The following is a 23,946-nucleotide window of genomic DNA, read 5'->3' as shown; positions in this document are numbered from 1 at the left end:
TTTATGGCATTATACATGCTAGGACAGAAAGGGTTTTGTTGTGACTCTGCCTCTGGGATCAGACCCTCAGTTATATCAATTCAGTATATTTCCTAAACAGAATAGCACCAGCTCTCTGTGTTCTTAGGAAAAGGTATTTTGGTGACCCTATTATGTGATTCTTATAACTGGATATGCCAGTTGAACCTGGAACTTTCTGCATGCCAAACAGAGGCTCTTCTACTGAGGCACCCACTCCCAGTTCTACCACTGAAGTCTCTAGATCAGGGGTAGTCAAACTGCGGCCCTCCAGATGTCCATGGACTACAATTCCCAGGAGCCCCTGCCAGCATTTGCTGGCAGGGGCTCCTGGGAATTGTAGTCCATGGACATCTGGAGGGCCGCAGTTTGACTACCCCTGCTCTAGATATTCCTCAACTCAGAGCTGGCAACCCTTTCCCCTAAAGCAGCCCTCCCTGCATGAATATCATTGAACCTGCCTTATCCTGAATCAAGCTCTTGGTCCATCAAAGTCACTATTGCCTACTGAGGTTGGCAATGGCTCTCCAGAGCACATCTCCCCCCCCCCTCCCCTCAGCATGACCAGGACTGAATAGAAGATGTGGCCATAATGCTCCAACCCGGGGCTAGCCCTCGTTCCAGTCCTGCGCCTTACTGTTGGCAGCTTGGGGCTGGTTTGGGGAGAGAAAAGCAGCTTACCAGAACAGTGGGAAACGCTGCAGCCTGGGGCTGGCCCTCCTCCTGCTCTTGCTCCTTACTGTTGGCAGCTTTGGGCAGAGTTGGTGAGAGAGAACTGTCCCCAGGCCCCCCTCCTGCTCTACTGCATTTCCAGCGGTGGCAGAAGGGAGGAGGAGATGGAGGGCAAGGAAGAGCTGTGTCTGACCCACAGTGGGAGACTGCCCTCTTCCTATTAAGCAAATGCTCCCCAGTTAGGGCCAGTTGCCTCAAGTTTAACCGGTGCATTGTCTGGGCCACAAACCAGGAATTATTAGGGTGGAGATGGCTAGTCTGGAGTTTGAGACTCTCATCTTATGCAAATGCCCATCTAGTTGTGCAGCAGGGGTGCCATACACAACTCTGAGATGTGCCTGCAATTAAACAACTCTCTAGCTCATAAGAGTATTTCCAAGACTAAGCACTACTACTGTTACTTACAGTGTGTGATCAATTTATATGGCATTCTACAGAGTAGCATAAGCCAAAACACTGGGTTTTCATCCTGAGGTCCTTTCTGTCTAAAGTTTGGATGTGGGAGGAAAGTAAGAGGGATGGATGAGATTAATATTTCTATTAGTAAAGATAATTGTTTTAAGAGCCCTTCCAAAAACAGTCCAAGGAACTTATGTTCAGCCATTAGAAAACTGAATGTTTGTCATATGGTGGCAATATTTGAACAGATAATTGGGGATATTTGTGGCTGAACTATGGACTGAGTCATAGGCTGGGAGGATGGTTCAACAACCAATCTGTTTTATTGGTTTAATTAAAGTTTAAACCTCTGCTTTCTATTCCCTGCAGCTTTTCACAGAGAGTAGAAAGCAGGGGTTTTCAAACAGTTGAATGGTGGGAATTGCTACTCAGTTGTTTGGTTTAAATGGTCATGAGTCATTTAAACGTTGCTTTCTGCTCTCCACAAAAAGCTATGGGGAGCAGAATGCAGGGGTTTCGAAACCACTGAGTAGTGCAGCCCATGGCTTTTCATAGGGAGCAGAAAGCAAAATTTAAATGCCTAGAACCAAATGCCATTCAACTATTTGGAAATCACTGTTTTCTGCCCCCAATAGCTTTTTGTGGGGCGCAAAAAGCAGGGTTTAAATGGCTACAAGTCATTTATGCCAAACAGCTATTTCTCATAAAGTTCTCTTCACAAACCACCACAAACTACACTAAAAATCATGATAGCCGTTTTTCAGCTTGCAAACTATGAACCAGACAAAATTTGTGACAATGCAGATAACTGCTATTGGTGATGGTCTTGCTATTGGTGATGTACAATTCTGTAAGGGCAGTAGCGAAGTTTAATCAGCACCCTCTGTCTCCCATTCCCCCTAGAACGGGAACCTTGGGGTGGGATGGATAAAGTTAGAGTTTTTTGCTGCATCTGTTTTATTGTGTATTTAGTGTATTTTGTTTATGAATTTTATTGTATCATTTTATTGGTGTTTTTATGTACTGTAACTCACCTCGAGCCTCCGGGGAGAGGCGAGTAACAAATTGAATAAATAATAATAATAATAAATAATTGTACAGTTTTTTCTCTGTTTGATTTCCAAAAATGACTTCAATAATTACTTAACTGAAAAAGGAGATTGGAGGTAGAGAATAGAGCTTCTCTTTGCTCTCACTTAATCAGTGTTGGTTCGGTCCCTGTTCATTTGTTCCAGAGAAATATTCCTGTTACATGAACTGTATGAAGAACTATTTAAATAGTAATCTGTGATATAAAGTCGAATAAAAACAGTGGTTCACAGATTTGATCTGATCATAGCCCTGAGGCACTTGCAGTAGGTAGGACTAAAGAACTAAATTATAAGGATTTTACATTTTGTTTTAAGGAATTGGGGCAAATGCTTTACTGTTTGCAGATGGGAGCGCCCTGTCTTTCCATTCCCATCAGTTTATTACTATCCCTAGGTTTGCATTCATGAATCATCAGTCAGCTGTTAGAATACTAAACATTTGATAAAGTCTCTTTTGTGTAGTTACAATGAAACCTGTGTTTATTTTCCCCTCTCTCTATTTCACAGTAGTGGAATCTGAAAAATAAATCCATCTAGGGACTCTCTTCTTTGTGCCAGCTTGTCAGTTATTGGGTACTGTGATGAGAGTGTCTTATCCATTCATAAGGTCTCCAAAAGCAGCATATGTGCTGTGATTTTTCACACATAGCTTTTATTGGTAACCTTTTGTTTTAGTTTACTCTTCCATGTTTCAGGGGTTTTGTAGATAGGCTTGCACTTTTGCAACTTTTCCCCTGACTGGTCTTCACCCCCAGCAGAAGATATTGATGGAGGGGGGCAAACTAATTTTCCTGGGAAGAGAATTACATAATTCTGGTACCATGACCGAGAAGTCTCTCTCTGGTGCTGATACCAGTCTGCCATCCAGTTACAGTAAGGGCATCTGAAACAAGATCCCTGAATGTTATTTTAGTACTCAGGTAGCTTCATGCGGAAGTAGGAGGTCCTTAAGGTATGCTGTTCTTAAGGTGTGTAGAACTTTAAAGGTCAATAACTATAGCAGTATTTGATTACTTCACCAACTTTTTACTTGCTAATTTTGCATGTTAACTTTGCCATTGTGTGTGTTACGTGATGTCGTTACTCTTGACTTATGGCAGCTTTATGACTTAATGATGACTCAAGACTTCCTATTAAGAGCCTTGCTCAGGGCTTGTAGACTGAGGGCAGTGACTTTAGTCAGCCTGTCTCATGTTGGGTCTCGCTCCTTTCCTGCTGGTTTCACTGCCTTTCCTTTTGATCCCTTGTGAATAAGTCATACCACATGATGGATGGGAGGTAACTGTGAAAGGCCTTGCTGTAATTCTGGGCAAACTCAGTGAGCTGCCTTAAAATAGGGACAGAAGGAAATAAAACCAATCTGCGTGTCTTGAAAGGTACAAATTCCAAAGGGCAAAATTTTCAGCATTCCTTTAAAAAGTATTCCATAAACATCATGGAATTTGTTACCGAGCTTTATTTATTTATTCCTTACTGCAAAAATTATGATTCAAATGGGTATGATTCAAATGGTCTGAAGTAGCACAATAAAATCAGAGTCCAGTAGTACCTTTAAGACCAACAAAAATTTATTCAAGGTGTGAGCTGTGGGGTGCAAGCACTCTTCCTCACGCTAAGAACTCCCTACATGACAGTGGGAACATATAGCAAAAATTAATTCTGTTACAATTAGTAAATTGTGTCACACATCCAAATACAGCCATATGATAATTCTTTGCCAAAACAACCACTCAATCCTCTGGAATTCAGTTGTAGTTCACAAAAAAATTAAGGAGAAATAAAACTCTTGTCAGTGATCAAAGGCTCCCACCCCACCATTTGCTGTTTGCCCCATTTGTCACCATACAAATGTGAAAAATTCCTGTAAGGGAATTGCTGGCAATTATCTCATCCCAAGGCCAGGGAGCTAAATTCAATTCTATTCCATTACCATTAACTTACAGTCACATTATGACAAATGAAATAAATTGTGAGGAATATGGATACACAAGTTGAACAAGGTTAGCATGAATAATGAGATAAAAAAACGATGTCCTTCTTGAATCCAGGGTATGTCATAGGGTATGTCAAAAAGTGTGGATCATGTTTATCTGGTTACTTGTAGGGATGTCATTTTTTTCCCTGCAAATCCCCCCCCTCCCAATTCATATATATTAATCTGAAACAAATTTTGGGTTACCTAGAGGGGAGCGCTCAGCTTCTGCCACTCTGGCTAATCCTTGATTTAAACCAAGCTGCAAGAGGAGCCAGACCCAGCTCAGGTGACACATAGCTCCTGCCACTCCAGCTGATCCTCTCTTGCAACTTAGTTTAAATCATGGTTTAAACTGGGCTATAGGAGAAGCCAGCCAGCTCCAAGGATTTTCCCCCACCCCAGTTTTCCTGAGAAAACCTGGATACTTTTCAAGATGCCAACATATACTCCAGAAATACTGATAAGGTTTTTTTTTTTGGGGGGGGGGTATATATTCGGCTCAGGTAGATTCAAATTCACACTCCTAGTTACTTAAATAAGGTTTAATCTTTTTCATTTGTGCTCCAGTTAACTAGAAATTCTGTTTTTAAAACAACTTGTAAATCTGTACTGAAATGGAGAGAGTTCTTTTCAAGATAAACATTTGACAAATTGCTGCTGAAGAGCTTTCTGTAACTATAATTTGTTATGGTACATATTCTGCAAAACTTTACAAAAGCTATTCCTTGCAGTGATTAAATTTGACGTTTCAAAAAGTTTCTTCTGCTAGCCTTGAATTATGCTACTTCTCAATTTCTGTGATAGCGTCATATGTAGAGCAGCCCTCCCATCAGATACGTAGAGCCAAGTATTTAATATCCATGCACCACTTGAAGCTATTGTATGCGGTGGGTAGTATATAGGTGCGTCAGAACTAGTGACTGTTTCGACCAGAAAGAGAAGTGTTTTGTTGCTGTGTCTGTCAATTTTAAATGGTTACGTTGGAAGTTTTGTTCAGGAACAAAATGGGCTGGGCTAGATTTAAGCATTGAATTCTGGAGACCTAGGTTTAAAGTATGAGTTTAAGAAGGGACTATTTGATTGGAAAATTATATGTAAAACAATCAAATTATTTTCCAGTGACTTTAATAGGCTTGATTTGAGAATAAATGATTTTAAAGGTTGTCAAGAGCGCAAAGGAGTCTGCGCTTGAGTTCACGTGACTTCTTAAAAGCAGCCCAAGGGCCCCAGGTGAGAAAGGAGATATGACCTATTTGGGACAATTTTCCTAGTATTTCAGAATGCCTTGTTTTCCATCTAGGGTGCTATATGTAGTATTTGCCCTCCCTTTTTGTTACACTCAACACAGAGGTTGTGTTCCTATGTATATTTCGAAGGTCTTGCTATTTGTTAATGAAAAAATTAGATCTGTTGCTATTCAGGACATGTCCATTCAGTTTTATTTAAACAGGCTTTAGTGTCTATAGAACATTGAGTCAGCCTTTAATCATTGTTTACTTTGGATTTAAGGTTTTTCTGTAATGAAGTATTTTAAATACTGCCATGTGGTTTAAGCAGACTCAAACCTTAGGGTGGTAATTAAAAGAAAGCAATTTGTACATGGAAACATTTTGGCTGGAGAGGATTTTAGCTGTGATTATAGCTACTAACAGAAAAAGAGAACCTGTCCCAGGCTATCAAAATCACTTGGCAATATCTTTTATACAATCTCTATTTTAATGATAAATGAAACAACCAGAATGGACTCTAGTTTTTGTTCCGTTTTCAAAGAAGACCTTTCATCGGTGGTTATTTCCTATGTGCAGAAAGTCACAAAAAAATTACAATCAATATGAATTCCATCATGGTACATAAATTAACAAAGCCAATTTGCAAAAGAAGCATACCTCCTATACTTTTCAAACTTATCCTAGAAGTTTTCAGTTTGGTGAGAGCCAGTTTGGTGTTGTGGTTAGGAGTGCGGACTTCTAATCTGGCATGCCAGGTTCGATTCTGTCCTCCCCCACATGCAACCAGCTGGGTGACCTTGGGCTCGCCAAGGCACTGATAAAACTGTTCTGACCGAGCAGTGATATCAGCGCTCTCTCAGCCTCACCCACCCCACAGGGTGTCTGTTGTGGGGAGAGGAAAAGGAAGGCGACTGTAAGCCACTTTGAACCTCCTTCGGGTAGGGAAAAGCGGCATATAAGAACCAACTCTTCTTCTCCTCCTTCTCCTTCTATATTTCAACTTGTAATAGAATCTTTAATCCGCTCCTGTGGAGCGGATTAAATAAAGCAGTAAGGGCAGTAAGGGCTGTTGGGGAGGAGTTAGGGCGGGCCCTGTCCGGGATAAAAACTCTGAGGAGCTCCTCAGAGTGGCAATTCAGGGCCAAGAGGTGCGCAAAGCACGCCTCCCTATTGGCTACTTGACCCGTCTCCCGGATGCCGCACCGCCAACTCTTCAGTCCTTCCGAGCCGCCATCCTTGCCGGATGGCCGCCGGAGAGGACCCTGCCTCCACGCTGCTGGGGAGACGACTGCCCTCCAACACCTGACGAACTTGCCGCCACCCCACCACCCCCTCCCCGAATGCTGCCGCCCGCAAAACTCCCAAGTCCCCCACCACCCTCCGCCCCCGCCTGAGCGACCGCGCGCCCTTCCTGCCCCAATGACGACCGTCCAGGCCGCAGCCGCCGCCCGACCTTTCCCACGCTGCCCGACCTTTCCCACTTGCCGCTCGCCGCTTCCCCCACTGTCCGCAGCCTTCGCTGCTTCCACCGCTCTCCGCAGCCTTCGCTGCCACCGCCACGCCGACGAACGTCTGCCACTGGCTGCGAGGCCAAAGACAGGACAGGACTACAGCGCCGTGCCTGAGCTGCCGCCCCAAGCGGTGCGCCGAGGCCGCAGCTGCTGCGCCGCTTTTGTCACAATAAGGGCCCCATTTCTGAAGGGAGATATAGATGTAAAATCAGAAACTATTGTGGCAGCCTATCCCTTTGAGGGAGATCACCTATTTGGAAATGCCCTGGAACGCATCCTAATCAAAACAAAGGATAAGAGTGATGCCTAGTTACGTGAGAGGCTACACTGATAACAGACCTTTCCTCTGGTTCCTTTTGTATGCAAGGTACCCTATAGCGCTTTGCCAAGAGAGGATCGTGATCACACTTCCGAAGCGACAACTTTTACACCAGACAAAACAGGGGCACAGGTAACAGATAAGGCAAGGCAGATAGATATGACAGCTTCCAGCCCAGAGCATGACTGCAGGCCAGCTGTGGGAGGTCGCCTGGCATTATTCAAAGCGGAATGGAACTTTCCACAGGTAGACAAGTAGAATTCTAGCACCTTTCACCAAAAAGATTTTGCCCCATGTAATTGATCATCTTCTCTCCATCCAGGCAATCAAAGTACTTCCGTTTCAGAGTGCTTCAAAGGAGTGTACTCTTTCTTCTTCCGGTTCCAAAACCAAACGGAGATTGGAAAGCAATCCTGGACCTGAAATTCACAAACAGGAATATCAGGCTGAAAACATTTTGAATGAAAACATTCCGCTTCATCGTGGAATCCCTTCAGGACCTAGAGTTCCTAACTTCTTTGGACCTCACCGAGGTGTACCCATCTACCCACCTCACTGCAGATTTCTAAGGCTCTGCAGAGGCAACGATCACTACCAGTATGGAGCCTTCCTGTTCAGCCTTGCAACTGTGCTGAGAGTTTTCTCAAAGCTTTTGGTCAACCTAATAATGATCCTCAGGACATCAGAAATGCACCTGCATCTGTATCTCTGTGACATTCCTGTAAGACAGAGCAGTGGTCCCCAACCTTTTTTAGGCTGGGGACCGGCAGGGCAACTGCCCCGCCCACGCATCACTCATGCGTGGCCGCGCCCGCACATTGCGCATGTGTGGCCGGCATGCGCAATGTGCAGCCGAAATTGTGCATGCGCGGCACTTTTGTACATGCGCGCAAGTGCTGCGTGTGCGCGATTTCGGCCGCACATGCGCAATGCGTGGGCGCGGCCCTGATTCCCTCTCCCCCCCTCCCGCAGTAAGAAGCTTCCCGGGCTGCAAGCTTGCGGCCTGGGAAGTTTTTTACTGCGGGGGGGGGGCGGGGAGAGGGAACTGCGGCCTGGCGCCATGGCCTTCGCGGCCCGGCACCGGGCCGCAGCCCGCAGGTTGGGGACCACTGAGATAGAGTACTCAAGCCAGCATGCAGAGCAACACCTCACAGGTACTCAAGATGTTGCAATACTTTGGTTTCCTGGTGAACAAGAGCAAAACTATCCTTACACCAACACAGTCAATTCTCCATGTGGGGGTAATCATAGATACACTAAAAAAGAAACCTCAAAACACAGAATGTCATCAGGGAGCTGATGAAGCAGAAGAGCATGCCACTGCTGGCTCTGTCAAGCTCACAGGGCCTATTAGTGGCAAATACAAAGGCCTTCAGTGGGGTAAATGGCATGCAAGGGGGATACAAAAATTTCTTAGGCCATTTCAATCCCTCATAACAGCAAGACAAGACAGATCAGTCAAGCTGAACCTTCAGCTGAAATAAAATCTCACCTGGTGATGCAAAAGAAACATTCTCATCCAAGGAAGAGAGTGGTCACTGAAGACGGAGGCATTCATGTTAATAGCACAGAGGTTTGGGACCTCAATCATGGACCTACTAGCATTGACAGAGAACAATCAGGTGCCCAGATTTATCTCCAGATTCCATCATACAAAGGAAAAAGTATAGATGCCTAACGTCAGACTGGCTGCTGTGTGCATTCCCACCGATCCCTATAATGCCCTTGCTCCCACACAAAAATCATACAACAGAAAGCAGTGGTCATCCTGGTGGCACCATACTGACCTAGGAGACCGTGGTTCTCAACTATGCTACAACTGGCAGTGGAACCAGCATTCAAGCATCCACAGCTGCCACAAATACTACACTAGAGTCCCTTCTGGTATTCAGGTCCAGACTGGATGAGAATGACCATCTGAAAATTGAACGTAGACATCTAGCCAATGCTGGGTACTCACAGGAAGTTGTAGGAACAAGCATAGTTTCCAGGAGACATTCAGATACTGGACTTTACAATGTCACCTGGAAGAACTTTGTGACATGGGGAAAAAGAAATAAAGTGAATTTACCTAAAGCCTTCAGTAACAGTGATTCTGAACTTCCTACAAGACAGGGTGGCTTGGGTTAAAACTAGCTACTTTAAGAAGACAAATAATGGCAGTCATGACTGTTTGTCCACAGGTTGATGGCTTTCAACTCTCTCATCATTTGCACATAGTTTGGTTCCTCAAAGGAGCAACCTTGCCTATGTCCCCAAAAGAGCCCTGCACTCCACTGCTACCAACCAGCTAAGGGTCCCTGGCCCTAAAGAAGTTCGCCTGGTCTCGACCAGGGCCAGAGCATTCTCTGTTCTGGCCCCCACCTGGTGGAATGAGCTCCCGGAGGAGATCAGGGCCCTGACGGAGCTTAAACAGTTCTGCAGGGCCTGCAAGGAGGAACCCTTCTGCCAGGCATATGGTTGAGACCAGACATAACCAACAGCAACCAAAGGGCCCCTGCTCCCCTCCGCCGCCCCCCCCCCCCAGAACACCACCTATATACTCTGGACCTGTTTGTATTGTTGCATTGCTGTATTGTTTATTGGTTATACTATACTGTTATATGTTTACAATTATCAGTTATTATTGCACCTTTATTAAAAAGTTTTATAGACTGTTCCATGTATTGTTCTTATGTTATTATGTAAACCGCCCTGAGCCCCCGGGGAAGGCCGGTATATAAATATAATAAATAAAAAATAAACCACAAAGCCCTGCCACAGATACATTCTCTAACATGGAAACTGAATGCGGTCTTGCAAATGCTTACAAAGGCTCCATTCAAGCCTGTCACAAGCATTTATTTAAACGCTTGGGTATAAAAGTGATATTTCTTATAGCTATCACATCAGCAAGACCTGTGTCAGAATTGGAAGTCTTATCCAAAAGATCAGACTTACGTGTCTTTCACAAGGACAAGGTGGTGCTACTCCCAGATCTCTTCAGACCTAAGACAGACACCATACTCCACAGATCACAAGAAATCATTCTTCCATCAGTCTGCATGGATCCATAACATCTTAAAGAACGAGAATGGCACAATTAAAGGTTCAGAGGACTCTTAAATCGCATCTAATTCGCATAGAAAGCATATGACAGTCTTTAAATGTTAGTAACCCCTCCAAACATGGGACAAAAGATGTCCAAAGCAGTGATCACTAGAAATCTGAGAACCTGCATGTCTGAGGCATACAAATTACCGTATTTGCCAGCGTATAATACAACTGGGCGTATAAGACGACCCCCCAACATTTCCACTCAAAATATAGAGCTTGTTACATTACATTACAGTACTATGGGCCACTATGGGCAGCTATGTCTATCCCAACTGAAGTGCACCCGGCGTATAGGACGACCCCCCCACTTGGAGGCATGTTTTTCAGGGGGGGAAAGTAGTCTTATACGCCAGCAAATACTGTACTTACTTTGTCAATACCTACAGGGATCACCGCACATTCCATTTGCAGTGCATCTACTAATGTAGCTTTCATAAACAGAGCATGAGTTTTAAAAGTATGTAAAGTGGCAACGTGGTCATCAGTTGCCACATTTACCAGGCACAACAAGATTGATAGTACAGTTTGGCTTAGGCTGCCTTTGGTAGGCAAGTCTTGCAACATATTCTGGAACCAGTCTAAAGTACCCACCCAGGTATGTTAGGCTCTAGAAAGGCCCATCCTTGCAGTTGTCCTCCAATGCAGGGGGAGGATGACCATTGGACTTACCAAAGAGAGTCATAGAATCATAGAGTTGGAAGGGGCCATACAGGCCATCTAGTCCAACCCCCTGCTCAACGCAGGATTAGCCCTAAGCATCCTAAAGCATCCAAGAAAAGTGTGTATCCAACCTTTGCTTGAAGACTTCCAGTGAGGGGGCGCTCACCACCTCCTTAGGCAGCCTATTCCACTGCTGAACTACTCTGACTGTGAAAAACTTTTTCCTGATATCTAGCCTATATCGTTGTACTTGAAGTTTAAACCCATTACTGCGTGTCCTCTCCTCTGCAGCCAGCAGAAACAGCATCCTGCCCTCCTCCAAGTGACAACCTTTCAAATACTTAAAGAGGCTATCATGTCCCCTCTCAACCTCCTTTTCTCCAGGCTGAACATTCCCAAGTCCCTCAACCTATCTTCATAGGGCTTGGTCCCTTGGCCCCAGATCATCTTCGTCACTCTCCTCTGTACCCTTTCAATTTTATCTACGTCCTTCTTGAAGTGAGGCCTCCAGAACTGCACACAGTACTCCAGGTGTGGTCTGACCAGTGCCGTATACAATGGGAGTATGACATCTTGTGATTTTGATGTGATGCCTCTATTGATACCGCCCAAAATGGCATTTGCCTTTTTTACCGCTGCATCACACTGCCTGCTCATGTTTAGTTTACAATCCACAAGTACCCCAAGGTCTCGTTCACACACAGTGCTACCTAGAAGCGTATCCCCCATCCAGTAGGCATGCTTTTCATTTTTCTGACCCAGATGCAGAACTTTACACTTATCTTTATTAAATTGCATCTTGAGAACATTTGCCCATTTTTCCATTGTGTTCAGATCTCGTTGAACTCTGTCTCTATCTTCCGGAGTATTTGCCAGTCCTCCCGATTTGGTGTCATCTGCAAACTTGATGAGTAGTCCCTCCACCCCCTCATCTAGATCATTAATAAATATGTTAAAAAGTACCGGGCCGAGCCCCGAGCCCTGAGGTACCCTGCTACTCACCTCTCTCCAGTCTGATGAAACACCATTGACAACAACTCTTTGAGTGCGGTTCTCTAACCAATTCGCTATCCACCTAACTATCTGAAAATCCAGATTGCAGTCCTTCAACTTATCCATCAGAACATCATGGGGAACCTTGTCAAAAGCTTTACTAAAATCCAAGTAAATGACATCAACCGAATTTCCCTGATCCAGCAAACCTGTTACTTGGTCAAAAAAAGAAACTAGGCTGGTCTGGCAGGACCTGTTGGAGACAAATCCATGCTGACTTCCTTGGATCACCAAATTGTCCTCCAGATGTTTGCAGATCGCTCCCTTTAATATCTGCTCCATTATCTTCCCCACAACAGAGGTCAGACTCACTGGTCTGTAGTTTCCTGGGTCATCCTTCCTCCCTTTTTTGAAGATCGGAATAACGTTTGCTCTTTTCCAGTCCTCCGGGACATCTCCAGTCCTTAAAGAGGTTCCGAAGATGATGGACAAGGGCTGTGCAAGTTCTCTGGAAAGTTCTTTGAGTACTCTCGGGTGCATTTCATCTGGACCAGGGGATTTGAACTCATCCAGTGCAGCTAAATGCCTCTTGACAACCTCTCTATCCATGTTAACCTGCCACCCAGACACTATCCTTTGGCTACAGCCATCTCTAGATGTGCCTAAACACTTTGACCTGTGGGAAAAAACTGATGTAAAATAGGCACTAAGCCTTTCTGCTTTCTCTGCATCTTTCATTAGAGTTTGTCCATCTGCACCCAACAGTGGGCCTATTGCCTCCTTGACTTTACGTTTGCTCCTCACATAACTGAAAAATCTTTTCTTGTTACAATGGGCTTCCCTGGCCAATCTTAGCTCACTCTCAGCTTTGGCCTTTCTGATGATTGATCTACAGTGCCTAGTAACCTGTAGGTACTCTTCTTTAGAGCTCTGTCCTTCCTTCCATTTCCTGAACATTTTCCTTTTCTTTCATAGTTCCTCTTGAAGTTCTCTGTTCATCCAAATAGGCTTCTTAGAGCTCCTGCAGTGTTTTTGTATTTCCTCCTCCCCTGGTATAAGGTATAAGGAGTCCTCCTCCCCTGGTATAAGGAGGACATCTGGCCCTCCCCATCTGATTCCGGAACATGAAGCACTATTCAGGTAGTGAGACACAAGTGAGCCTAGCGAAATGCAGCAGATTTCTTCTTTCTTTCCTGTTATTTCTATAACAAAAAAGTTTGCAAAATTAAGATAATTAATCTAAGGTTAATATGTTCTAGCTTCAGTTATTCTACTCTATGGCTTTCTGAGTGTCCAGACTGGGGAATGAGACACAGCATGTAGGACAGGAAACAAGGGAGAATGTTTAAAAAATCTGGTATAGTCTATCTAACAACAAAACTGGCCCTCTGTGAAACTATTAACCCTTAATATTTATGTCTTCTGTTTGCTGCATATGGCTCCAAATGAATGAAAAGTAAAAGTGTTTTCTGAGTAACTATTGTCTGCATTTCTATTGCTCCTAGGTCCCATCAGCAGCATCTTAGTGAACAAATATGGCAGTCGTCCCGTCATGATCGCAGGGGGCTGTCTGTCAGGATGCGGTTTGATTGCGGCATCATTCTGCAATACTGTGGAAGAGCTTTACTTCTGTGTTGGGGTTGTGGGAGGTAAGTGATGCTTGTACATGATATATATTTCTTCTTGGTTACCTTTGTAGTAGTCTTAATGCAAGAACACTAACACTAAACTTTTGTTGCCTCCTTCTTGCAAGTGCTCTCCCCACCTGGAAGGAAAAAAACTGCTCCAGAGGGCTCTGTATTTCTGAGTTTGTCTCCATTCCTGAAGAGATGGGTATTTGTCAGATAGAAAACAGTGCATGCCTCTCTTGTTCAGCTTTTAGTCAAATCATTGTTGGCTTTGCTGTAAGCAGGAAAGGCATGCGTTATTTCCACTAACTAATGCCTTTCTCTTTCGTAAATGGAGCTCATCTTAGAGCTGATGAAGTCTTTGCTTCCATGTCCCATCACCTCTAGATGGTGATCCAGAACTATAGCACCTCACAAATATTCCTCCCTGGAAGTGAGAGGAGTTTTTGTCCGGTAAGAACAATGGATGTATCCCTTCCATGGTCAGTTATTCATTTCTGCTGAATATTAAATCCTTATTTAACTCCTTTCTCTAATAAAAAGTATGTTAGTGGATAGAATTCAAGTTATATACCTTGACACCTTTGTATTTGTTTCATAGAGGTGTCAAGTGTTCAGCAGTTGGGTCAAATATTTCTAGCCTGCCTTCTTAACATTGCAGTCCCAGTAAGAGGCCAGCCTACTTCCTTTGGGTCAGATGATTCTTTTATGAATGTGTACTTAAATTTTGTCAGTCTGGAGAACTTCAGATGACCTTTTAACCATGTCTCTACTTTGGCTCCCTAGGTCTTGGACTTGCATTTAATTTAAACCCAGCCTTGACTATGATTGGCAAGTACTTCTACAAGAGGCGTCCCCTGGCTAATGGACTGGCAATGGCAGGCAGCCCTGTGTTTTTATCTACACTGGCTCCCTTGAACCAATATTTTTACAGCATTTTTGGGTGGAGAGGGAGCTTCTTAATTCTTGGGGGCCTCTTGCTAAATTGCTGTGTTGCTGGATCTCTGATGAGACCGATAGGACCCAAACCAGACCAGCAGAAGACCGAAGTTAATAAAGAAGTGTTGCAGGAGGCTGGTAAAGCTGCAAAAAAAGAAGAAGGAGCAGGAGATGTCAGCACAGACCTTATAGCTGGGAAGACAAAGAAACAGAAAGCCACATTCCTCCAGACTATTAACAAGTTTTTGGATCTGTCTCTCTTCACACATCGTGGCTTCTTGCTCTATCTGTTTGGCAATGTGGTCATGTTTTTTGGATTGTTTACGCCATTAGTCTTCCTCAGTAATTATGGGAAGAGTATGCATTTCTCTAAAGAATCGTCTGCCTTCTTGTTGTCCATTCTGGCCTTTGTTGATATGGTGGCCAGGCCATCTATGGGCTTGGTAGCAAACACCAAATGGGTGAGACCCAGAGTGCAGTATTTTTTTGCTGTGTCTGTGGTCTATAATGGTTTGTGCCACCTTTTGGCTCCTTTATCCACAACATATGCTGGCTTCTGCATCTATGCTGGCTTCTTCGGATTTGCCTTTGGCTGGCTGAGTTCTGTCTTGTTTGAGACACTGATGGACCTAGTTGGGTCGCAGCGGTTCTCCAGTGCCGTTGGTTTGGTGACTATTGTGGAATGTTGCCCTGTGCTGTTGGGGCCACCTCTCTTAGGTAGAGTATTTCTATTTGGGTAAATAACTACGTGGGATTGTATGTGCTTTTGGGTGGGAACAGCTGTTGAGACAGGAGGAGGGCGAGAAAGTACTTTCTCCCTCTACAATTAGATATATGTAGAATAGTCTTTCTGCCTCTACAATTAGATATATGTAGAATAGTCTTGTAATTATGCTGATTCCATGACCATCAAGATGCTAGTAGAGTGATGGTGTTACATATCTTATGTCTGTTCTATCTCAGAATGCATCCATGATAAAATTGACCTTTAATCCTATAGGTTAGGTATACATTGTCATATAGGCTGTATAAATCAATGGATGCTTTTGCAGCAGTTAAAATAACATAAAAAGGGAGGAAGCAGTGGGAGGTGTTTAGTAAGGCTGAGACACCCATACCTTATCATAAATTATTTCTGCAGACAGTCTTATAACATATGTTGTTGTTGTTTTGTCCTACTAGGAAAACTGAATGACATTTATGGTGACTACAAATATACCTATTGGGCATGTGGCATCATCCTGATAGTCTCTGGGATCTTCCTGTTTATTGGGATGGGCATCAATTATCAGCTGTTGGCTAAAGAGGAGAAGACTGAGGCCAATCAAAAGGCTGAAGGGAAAGAAGAGGAAACTAATATTGATGAGGCTGAAAAACAAAAAGAGCCGAGCAATGATGTAGCTAACCTGCCTCAGAAAGCCACAGAAGATGGAATAAAAGAGGAGGAGAGCCACATGTGAGGGACTGGTATTTTAAGTCTGGGAGGACAGGATAAAATATTATCAACATGATATGTTATGTTTGGGTGGGGAAGCGCTACTGGCTGTGGGCAGTGGTGAGAAGTAACAATCAGGTGATTTTTTTTAAAAAGCTACAGATTTTGTGTGTGTTTGTATCAGCATTTGACAGGAGTAACAGAGCTCAATGGGCAGTGCCATCTTTTTATTGGGAGTGGGTGGGGAAGGGTAGGGGAATTTTTATACTCTGGCTTTTTTAACAGTAATGTTGAATGTACTAATATGTGCCTTAGAGCTTCCACGTTTAGGCTACTTTGACAAAGCCTTAACCTCCAGCCTACAAAATGTTCTCCTTGAAAATTGTAGTCTACTTAGGCCATCTCCATGAAGGATATCTGGCTTTTATTCAGTAAGGTCTCAAGGTTGTGTGTTAAATGAACCCCATTTCAGAGTTTTCCAAAACACATAGTGGCCAGAATCTTGTTAGCATGGGCATGGGGGAGAGAGATTGATGGATGTTGATGAGATAAGTTTGTATTTCTGACATTTCTGGATGACAGGGTCAAGCTGGCTGTTGTGATGTTAGTATATTTGAAAACTTTTATTACCGCAGATTTTAAAAATTATTTTTGTTTTCATCTGGTCTTGGAACTGAATAAAATATACAAAGAGACAGTTGCATACTGTTGTTACAATATTCTGAAATCAAACCTACTTTTAAAACATCATTATGCTTCTGGTGGTTATTGGTCTTGAACATTTGTCTTCACAAAATAACAAAAAACAAAGTGGTATCAATGCAAGATTCTGAAAGGCATGCCTTAATTGTTTTCAGGACAGTTAAAATATATACTTTTTAACAATCTCTTAGAATTATTCAGTGCCTAAATCAGCCATCCTAGACAGGCCCATTAGAAAGAAAGTCCTGTTGAAATTATAGGGGCTTACAATTAAGTAAATGTATTTAGGTTTCAGGCCACAAGCCCATCACTGCCACTTGTACTCTTACTACTATTTCACTGCTTTTCAACTCCGCTGCTTTGAAAGGTATGCATCTTCAATTCTGATGTTTATTGCTAAATTCTAAAGAAAATGTTAGTATTCTGCTTGGTGCTATGGAATTTTAGCTAGCTGACCAGAGCAGATACTGCAAAGACATCAATACCCCAGATTCTATTCCTGATAGGATTCGGCGTCAATAACATCTTGTCTTTTTCCAATTGATGGGCAAAATAGTTTGTTGAGGATCCATTCATATTTCTCCTTTGCAGACTAAATAGACCCCCCCCCCGATAGAGGTATCACTGTTGTTCTCATTCCCTTCAATCTTAGTGGGTTTAAGAATATGAAATGATAAGTGCTATGGGGGGAAAAAACTATGGGGGAATCACAATTTATATGGAAAGGTAAGAGCAGTTTCCTTGCCTCAGCCATATCTACTAAAAATTAATCAGTAACAGTCGGTAATTTTTTGAATAAATTATTTTGTATAATTCTCCCCCCCCCCAAAGTACATGACATATAACCATTTTGGGGCCACATTCCTAGATGTGTGCATGCATTATTACCTTGTGAATCCTCTTGTGAGGATTAAAATACAGGTTAACCCTTTTTGCAAATAAAGTTTAATTCTATTAAGGTGTGTTGCCATGAGTCACTCAGACCTATGAAAGCTAGTTAGCTGTAGGAGAGTATTTTTCAGAAACACAATTTCAAGTGTTCTGTTGGAGGCAGCAGATGTTGAGTTGATAATATGCCTGCTGAAGTGGATTGTATTATCTTGATCGCATACTCCCCCCCCTCTTTTTTGAACTATGTAAACTTCAAACAGGCTTAGACTATAGCTAAAAAACTTTGGCTACGTATCTGTTACCATCCAAACATGGGACTGTCTTGTCTCTTCCTCATTTCATCTGGTAACTTCCTGTAACATAAAACATATGATGTGGTAAAACTGTGCTTCTAGTTTCTTTGTGTGTTTTGTATTACTAAATGTTGCCAGATGGAAATAGGAAGAAGAGTCATGGTCCCATTGTGTTTTATGGCAGCCATGTGTCTTCTATAAATGTCAAATTGTAGTCTCAGTGTTAAAGCAAGTAGCATTTTGCTGCACTGTATTTGTCTTCTGCTTTAGAATGCAGAGAAACTAAACTTAACTTTGTGTGCTTTGAGAAGTTTGGGGTGGGGGGTCTGGCCTGATATGAACCATATTATACATTGATGTCTTAAAATCTATTTTCTCATGAATAACAGGTGGTTCTAATGTTGCCAGTTTACTTCCTCTGATCAGTTGGAGAAGATTGCTCTTGTATAATGTCCTGTGACACTAAATGTCTGTACCATCTCTGTAGCAATGTTGGGTGAATTCTGTGCAGCATTGTAGTATATGCCAAAAATATAGACTATCTTCTTGCATGGGATCATTTTCTTGCCAAGAGCAGGTTTGCTGTCATGCAAAAATCCCTAACATCAGTATTTGAAATCCTTTCTGCAATTAGCAGATGTAGAACTGATCCATGATGGTCCTCAATTTCAGCATTGGCATGCTGGAGGACCCTCATAGGCTTCTTGGGACTAGGGCTGTGTGTGGCAGCGTCCGAAGTGGACATTCCAGGCTGACAGAGCCAGGGCCGCACCGCAGGGGGGAAGGGAGGTGCGGGCAGCAGCATGTCAGTTGGCACACACACGCAAGTGCAGAGCTCTGCACTTCGGTCTGTGTGCGGAATAGCACATCAATGCCCACGCCACCCCTCCCCCCCCTGCGGCATGGCGCTGGCTGCGTCAGCCTGGAATGGCCACTTCGGATGCTGTGGCACACAACACTACTTGGGACTGTCCCATGAATGGCAGGTGGGGTCATCTTGTGAGGAGAAGCTGCAAATTGTCTATCTAACATATTACTCCAGTAAAGGTTTCAGGTTACTGAATCCATGTAAGCAAATAAGCTTTAGAAGAATTGACATAACTTCAATGTCAGGCTATGACTGTTGAAGCAAACTCTGCAGTACTTTGTTTGTTAGATTTGATTAATCAGATTGTCTTAAACCTTCAGTGTCACAAGGTTTATGCAGAAACATTGTCATCAAATAGTAATCAATACATGAGGGCCTAGTCTTTCCCCTGCCATAATTTTCATCTGTTAAATGTATAGAAATTCAATCATAAATTTTACCCTCTGGTCTGCCTCCAGTGTGTGTCCTGCAAACTTTTAATACAGAGAACCAACATTCCCATGAAATGCTTTGTGAAAGCTCATACTGAAGAGATAATGCTTTTAATTTTGCAGAGCCCTTGTATGCTTAGAATGCTCTGCACATAGAAGTGCTGGTATATGGTCCAAACATGCTTAGTTTGAATTAAGCTGAACAAACAAGATTTTTTTCTGCCCTCCAAATATTTAGATTCTGACAAGTGACCTTCCCTTTGTAAAAGAAGTTTCTGAAAATCCCTTGACAGTATTACCCAGTGCACTGTGAAGTCCACTATTCTGTTGTCTTGGCTGCTGAAGTTAGTTACTTTTTTATTTTTTAATTGCATTCTGCTCTAAAATTGTATAAAAGGAACAGGTCAGGGTATTTTCATACTTTAGAATATGTTTATAAAGCCAATAGAGTATTTTGTATAAACATTTTATTGTACTGTACTGAACTGTGACATTGTAAAACCAAGTTATTGTATGTTCAAAAGTTCAACTTGTCAAGAGTTCATAGTAACTGGTTCACATTGCAATAAACTAACCATTAAAACTGTAGTGTGGTCCATATTCTTCGAAGTTCAAGGAGTTATGGTAATAGCTGTATCTACGTATGTTTGGATTTGACGTCACATTTAGCCAAGTACAAGGAGCATACAGGAATACAAGAGGCAATCCAGGTACTATTGTTTTTTACCCTGGCATACAGAAGAATTTCAGCTTCATGAAAGTAGTTTTAATTTCAACGATCTTTTAGGGTAGAGCTATGTGTTCACTTCTCAGTGAAGACTCCAAGTTCAATATGAAGTCATTAAATGAAATCTGAGACCTAGTGTGTTCCAGTGGATTGTGGTAGTGTATTTTGGAGTAAGTTATTCTGATTCAGACTATAGTGTAAACATTGATCTTGGTCAGTGATGATAATGTTGATCACTACTTGTGAGAGGGCAGAACTGTTAATGTAAATTACAGCATATATGTAAAATGCTAGATTACAGCCTCATTCTATGCTTGGCAGTAGACAGGATCTAATTTTAAACTCCCTGTGCTGTACAAAGAAGGTTAATATTTACTGATTCTATAATAAACCCAACAGATGTGGCCATCACCATTTTAACTTAGGGAAGAAGTTATCTGATCCAAGGAACACTTCTAAGTAGGAATGGGACAGAAAATGGTTAAGGACAGAGTAGGCCTGATGCTGTTTCCTAAGGCTCTGGGAATGGATGTGGAGGATGTAATATTGGGTGGGTGGAGGAAGTGACCATAGGGACTTCACTTTTGTATAAGAAAATAGGGCAGGTGTTTAAAGTAACTTTGGGCCCTCATTGGTGAGAAAAAAGGGGAAAGAAAAGTAAGCAATGGAAAACCGCATGGTCATAAGCAAGCAGAAGACTTTCAGCCTCCCAAAGGAAAGGGTTGCCAACCCTGGATATCTGGGGTGGAGCCTGGGAAGGACAGAGTTGGAGAAGGAGCTCAGCAGAAATATGATCCCATCCAGCCCACTTTTTAAAGCTGTTTTCAGCACTGGGATGAGAGATCATCAAGGAAGTCCAGGGTTGTTACTACCCAGAGATAGGCAGTAGCAAGCCACCTTGGAATGTCAGTAGAAAAACTCAGCCACAGCAAGAAGCTGTACCCCTACTGCCCCAAAATTCCTCAGTGGTCTTGGGGGCATACCACCCATTTTGGGAACCCCTACTCTAGTTATTGAGAATCAGAATGTTGATCTAATTCAAAGAAGAAAATGGGGTGTGCTGCAATTGCTGGAAAAATGAATGCTCTGTCATGGTGCAGGTGTCTGATTTTGCTTCAGAAAGCCACTTTAAACATGGTTTTTCAACCTCCAATATGGGAGACTTAACTTCTCCCCCAAACTCAGCAATTCAGTACCTTCAATGATACTCTAAATGTAGTGGGGTGGAGGTAGGGGTGAGGGAAAGGTGGACAAGCTGCTTTTGTAGGGCATAGAAAGTCTAGTCCAGCCTAGTTCAACTTTCAACAGTGAAGGAACCCCTGAGATATTGTTAAGGCTTCAAGGAATCCCACAAGTGGTGACATGCCCCTTCACAGTAGTAGGTGCAGAAGTAAGATGCGGGGGCCAGCCAATCAATAAATCATTTACTGTATCCATTGTGGGGAAAGAGACTAGGCCTGTGGCCTCCTGGGATGTCTAGTGATGTCATTGGACTTCCATGCTTCCTGGAAAGCCCACATAAGCCTAGGGTTCCCTCCTAGACAATGGCTACTACCTTAATTATCACATGAGATCTTTAAAATCTTAAGTACTTAAGAATGTACTTAAAAATCTTAAGAATGTTCAGCCTGGAGAAAAGGAGGTTGAGAGGGGGCATGATAGCCCTCTTTAAGTATTTGAAAGGTTGTCACTTGGAGGAGGGCAGGATGCTGTTTCTGTTGGCTGCAGAGGAGAGGACACGCAGTAATGGGTTTAAACTTCAAGTACAACGATATAGGCTAGATATCAAGAAAAATTTTTTTCGCAGTCAGAGTAGTTCCGCAGTGGAATAGAAGGTGGTGAGCTCCCCCTCACTGGCAGTCTTCAAGCAAAGGCTGGATACACACTTTTCTTGGATGCTTTAGGATGGTTAGGGCTGATCTTGCGTTGAGCAGGGGGTTGGACTAGATGGCCTGTATGGCCCCTTCCAACTCTATGATTCTATGATTCTACTTGCTGAATTTGGTGTTGAACTGAAGCCTAAAGCTCTACTGGTTTAAACATTGATGGATCAAGACTGCTGATCATGTGTCTGAGTGCGAAATTTGTAACTACAACATTTCCCTCCCTTTTGTACCTGAATTGTTCCACTGGGTAAGAAGTACTGAAGCTGTTAGGACAATAGTTAGCCATACAATTGACTTTAGAGGTTTTGTTAATTTGTACAGATTTTTTAAAAGAATGTTTTGCAGTTACTTGCATTCCAAATACACTGAAGGTTCACTGATCTCTCTGCCTTGTGGAAGATATGGTCAATTATGAAACAAGGTTGGAAATCAATATACATGCATTATAGCTAAAATCCATTATCTCATGTGAATTCAAACACAATAATTACACCTCTTTAGATTAAATTTTACTCTTTAGAAGAGGATCTTGAATTGCCTTTTGATGTACATGTTAACTCACTTTTTCAAATTTGAATAGCCAGTGTTTTACTTGAAACAAAAACAGGAAGTTTCATTGCAGTAAACTGAAAATATGAGAATGAGTAGCCGTGTTGGTCTGAAGTAGCACAATAAAATCAGAGTCCAGTAGCACCTTTAAGGCCAACAAAGATTTAGTCAAGTGCAAGAACTCTCGAAAGCTCATACCCTGAATAAATGTTTGTTGGTCTTAAAGGTGCTACTGGACTCTGATTTTATTGTAATAAAGTTTGATTGATTGATTGATTGATTGAAATGGTTGGTTGCAGAAAAGTCCCATTCCAAGGAAATGTCAACTGGAGGCCAAAGGTGATTACACACGAGAGGCAGAGTGGGAAGGGCCCTCTGGGTGGATGCTTTGGGTTTGCAGGAGCTTTTCAGTGTCTTATTTTCATGGTACATTGACAATTGGCTTGCTGACTCCTAGTTTTTCCTAGTACTCTACTTGGAAATGACAATATTTAGCAGAATGTATAAGAAACAAGGTAAGGTTGTCTAGTAATAGGCACAAATATGTCTTGAAGCCATGTTGGGAATAGTTGCGGAGTGGCCCAACTAATAAGATTTTGCTAGCAAATGCAAGGTGTGAGCAGCTCAAGGTGTGGAAAGAGCCTACTTTTATCTTGATCTTGGTGATTTGTGGAGCCTGGGAGACTTCAGTAACTGAGTACTACTGTCCTCTTTTGCTGCTGGAGGCCTTGCTGCTGGGCAGGAATCCAGCTCTGCAGCTCCATCCTGAAACACGGAAAGACATTAATATTCAAGAGTCAACAGCCTCTTTGTTACCAACTACATTTAAAGAGCTTGGATGCAATAGGGTGTTGGATCAGACTCTCATTGACCAGTACTTCTAAAAATCAAAAGGAGCCTATCTTCTGCTAGTTCTCATTGGGCATCTGAACCATCCTTTGTTGTTTACATTAGGAGCTTTTTTTTAAAAATGAAATTTGAAATGGTGAATGTCAGTGGAAAAATATGTGTCCTTTTGGAATGAATATTTGCTTCTTCCCTGTCTCTTGGTGGATAAAGACCAGGACTCCCTCCTGAACAACAAGCTGTCTTTCCTTTTTAAACCACATTCCTGTGTTTATAGCCCTTTAAGTGAGTGACTTTTTAACAGTATGAAATTAAGAACTGCTGACCTGCCATTTCTAGGGAGAGCAAAGACAGCTGTTCGCCTTGCAAGCTGCTTGAGAGCACACGGGGCAAATACTGTACAAAAGCAGCCCATTTCTTAAGCCTTGCAGCAAAATGGAGGGAGCCCGCACTTCAAAGGCTGAAAATGTCCACACAATTTTGCTAATCACTTTATTTCTTGTAGAGGTAAAGGGAGAAGGTGAGAGACGGCGCCAAGATTCTTTCCGTAACCAGCTCAATTGTACAAATATATCGGCTAGGAAAGGAAAACACTGGAAAGGAATTCTTGCTGCTGCTTCTGCAAAGTCCTTTCCAGTGCTGCTGCCAAATACACCGAGTATTATAAGCTTATTGGGTCATGGCCCCAGAGTGGATCATATTGTGTTATCTGCCCCCCTCCAAATACA

General features: G+C 42.8%; 1 protein-coding gene across 3 annotated transcripts in view; it reads left to right on the top strand.

Annotated features, from left to right (window-relative positions):
• Positions 1-19,798, top strand: part of SLC16A1 (solute carrier family 16 member 1) — a 47,613-nt gene extending 27,815 nt beyond the window's left edge. For all 3 annotated transcript variants that reach the window (XM_077334925.1, XM_077334926.1, XM_077334927.1), the window contains exons 3-5: positions 13,529-13,672; positions 14,438-15,307; positions 15,773-19,798. In XM_077334925.1, coding sequence (XP_077191040.1) covers positions 13,529-13,672; positions 14,438-15,307; positions 15,773-16,050 — 1,292 coding nt within the window. In that variant the 3' untranslated portion in view covers positions 16,051-19,798. The remainder of the gene's footprint in view (positions 1-13,528; positions 13,673-14,437; positions 15,308-15,772) is intronic.
• Positions 19,799-23,946: the final 4,148 nt, after the last annotated feature.

Source organism: Paroedura picta, chromosome 4 (assembly GCF_049243985.1).
Source record: "Paroedura picta isolate Pp20150507F chromosome 4, Ppicta_v3.0, whole genome shotgun sequence".
Lineage (NCBI taxonomy): Eukaryota > Metazoa > Chordata > Lepidosauria > Squamata > Gekkonidae > Paroedura > Paroedura picta.
Note: the sequence above shows the minus strand (reverse complement) of the source record. Positions and strands in the feature narration are given on the sequence as shown.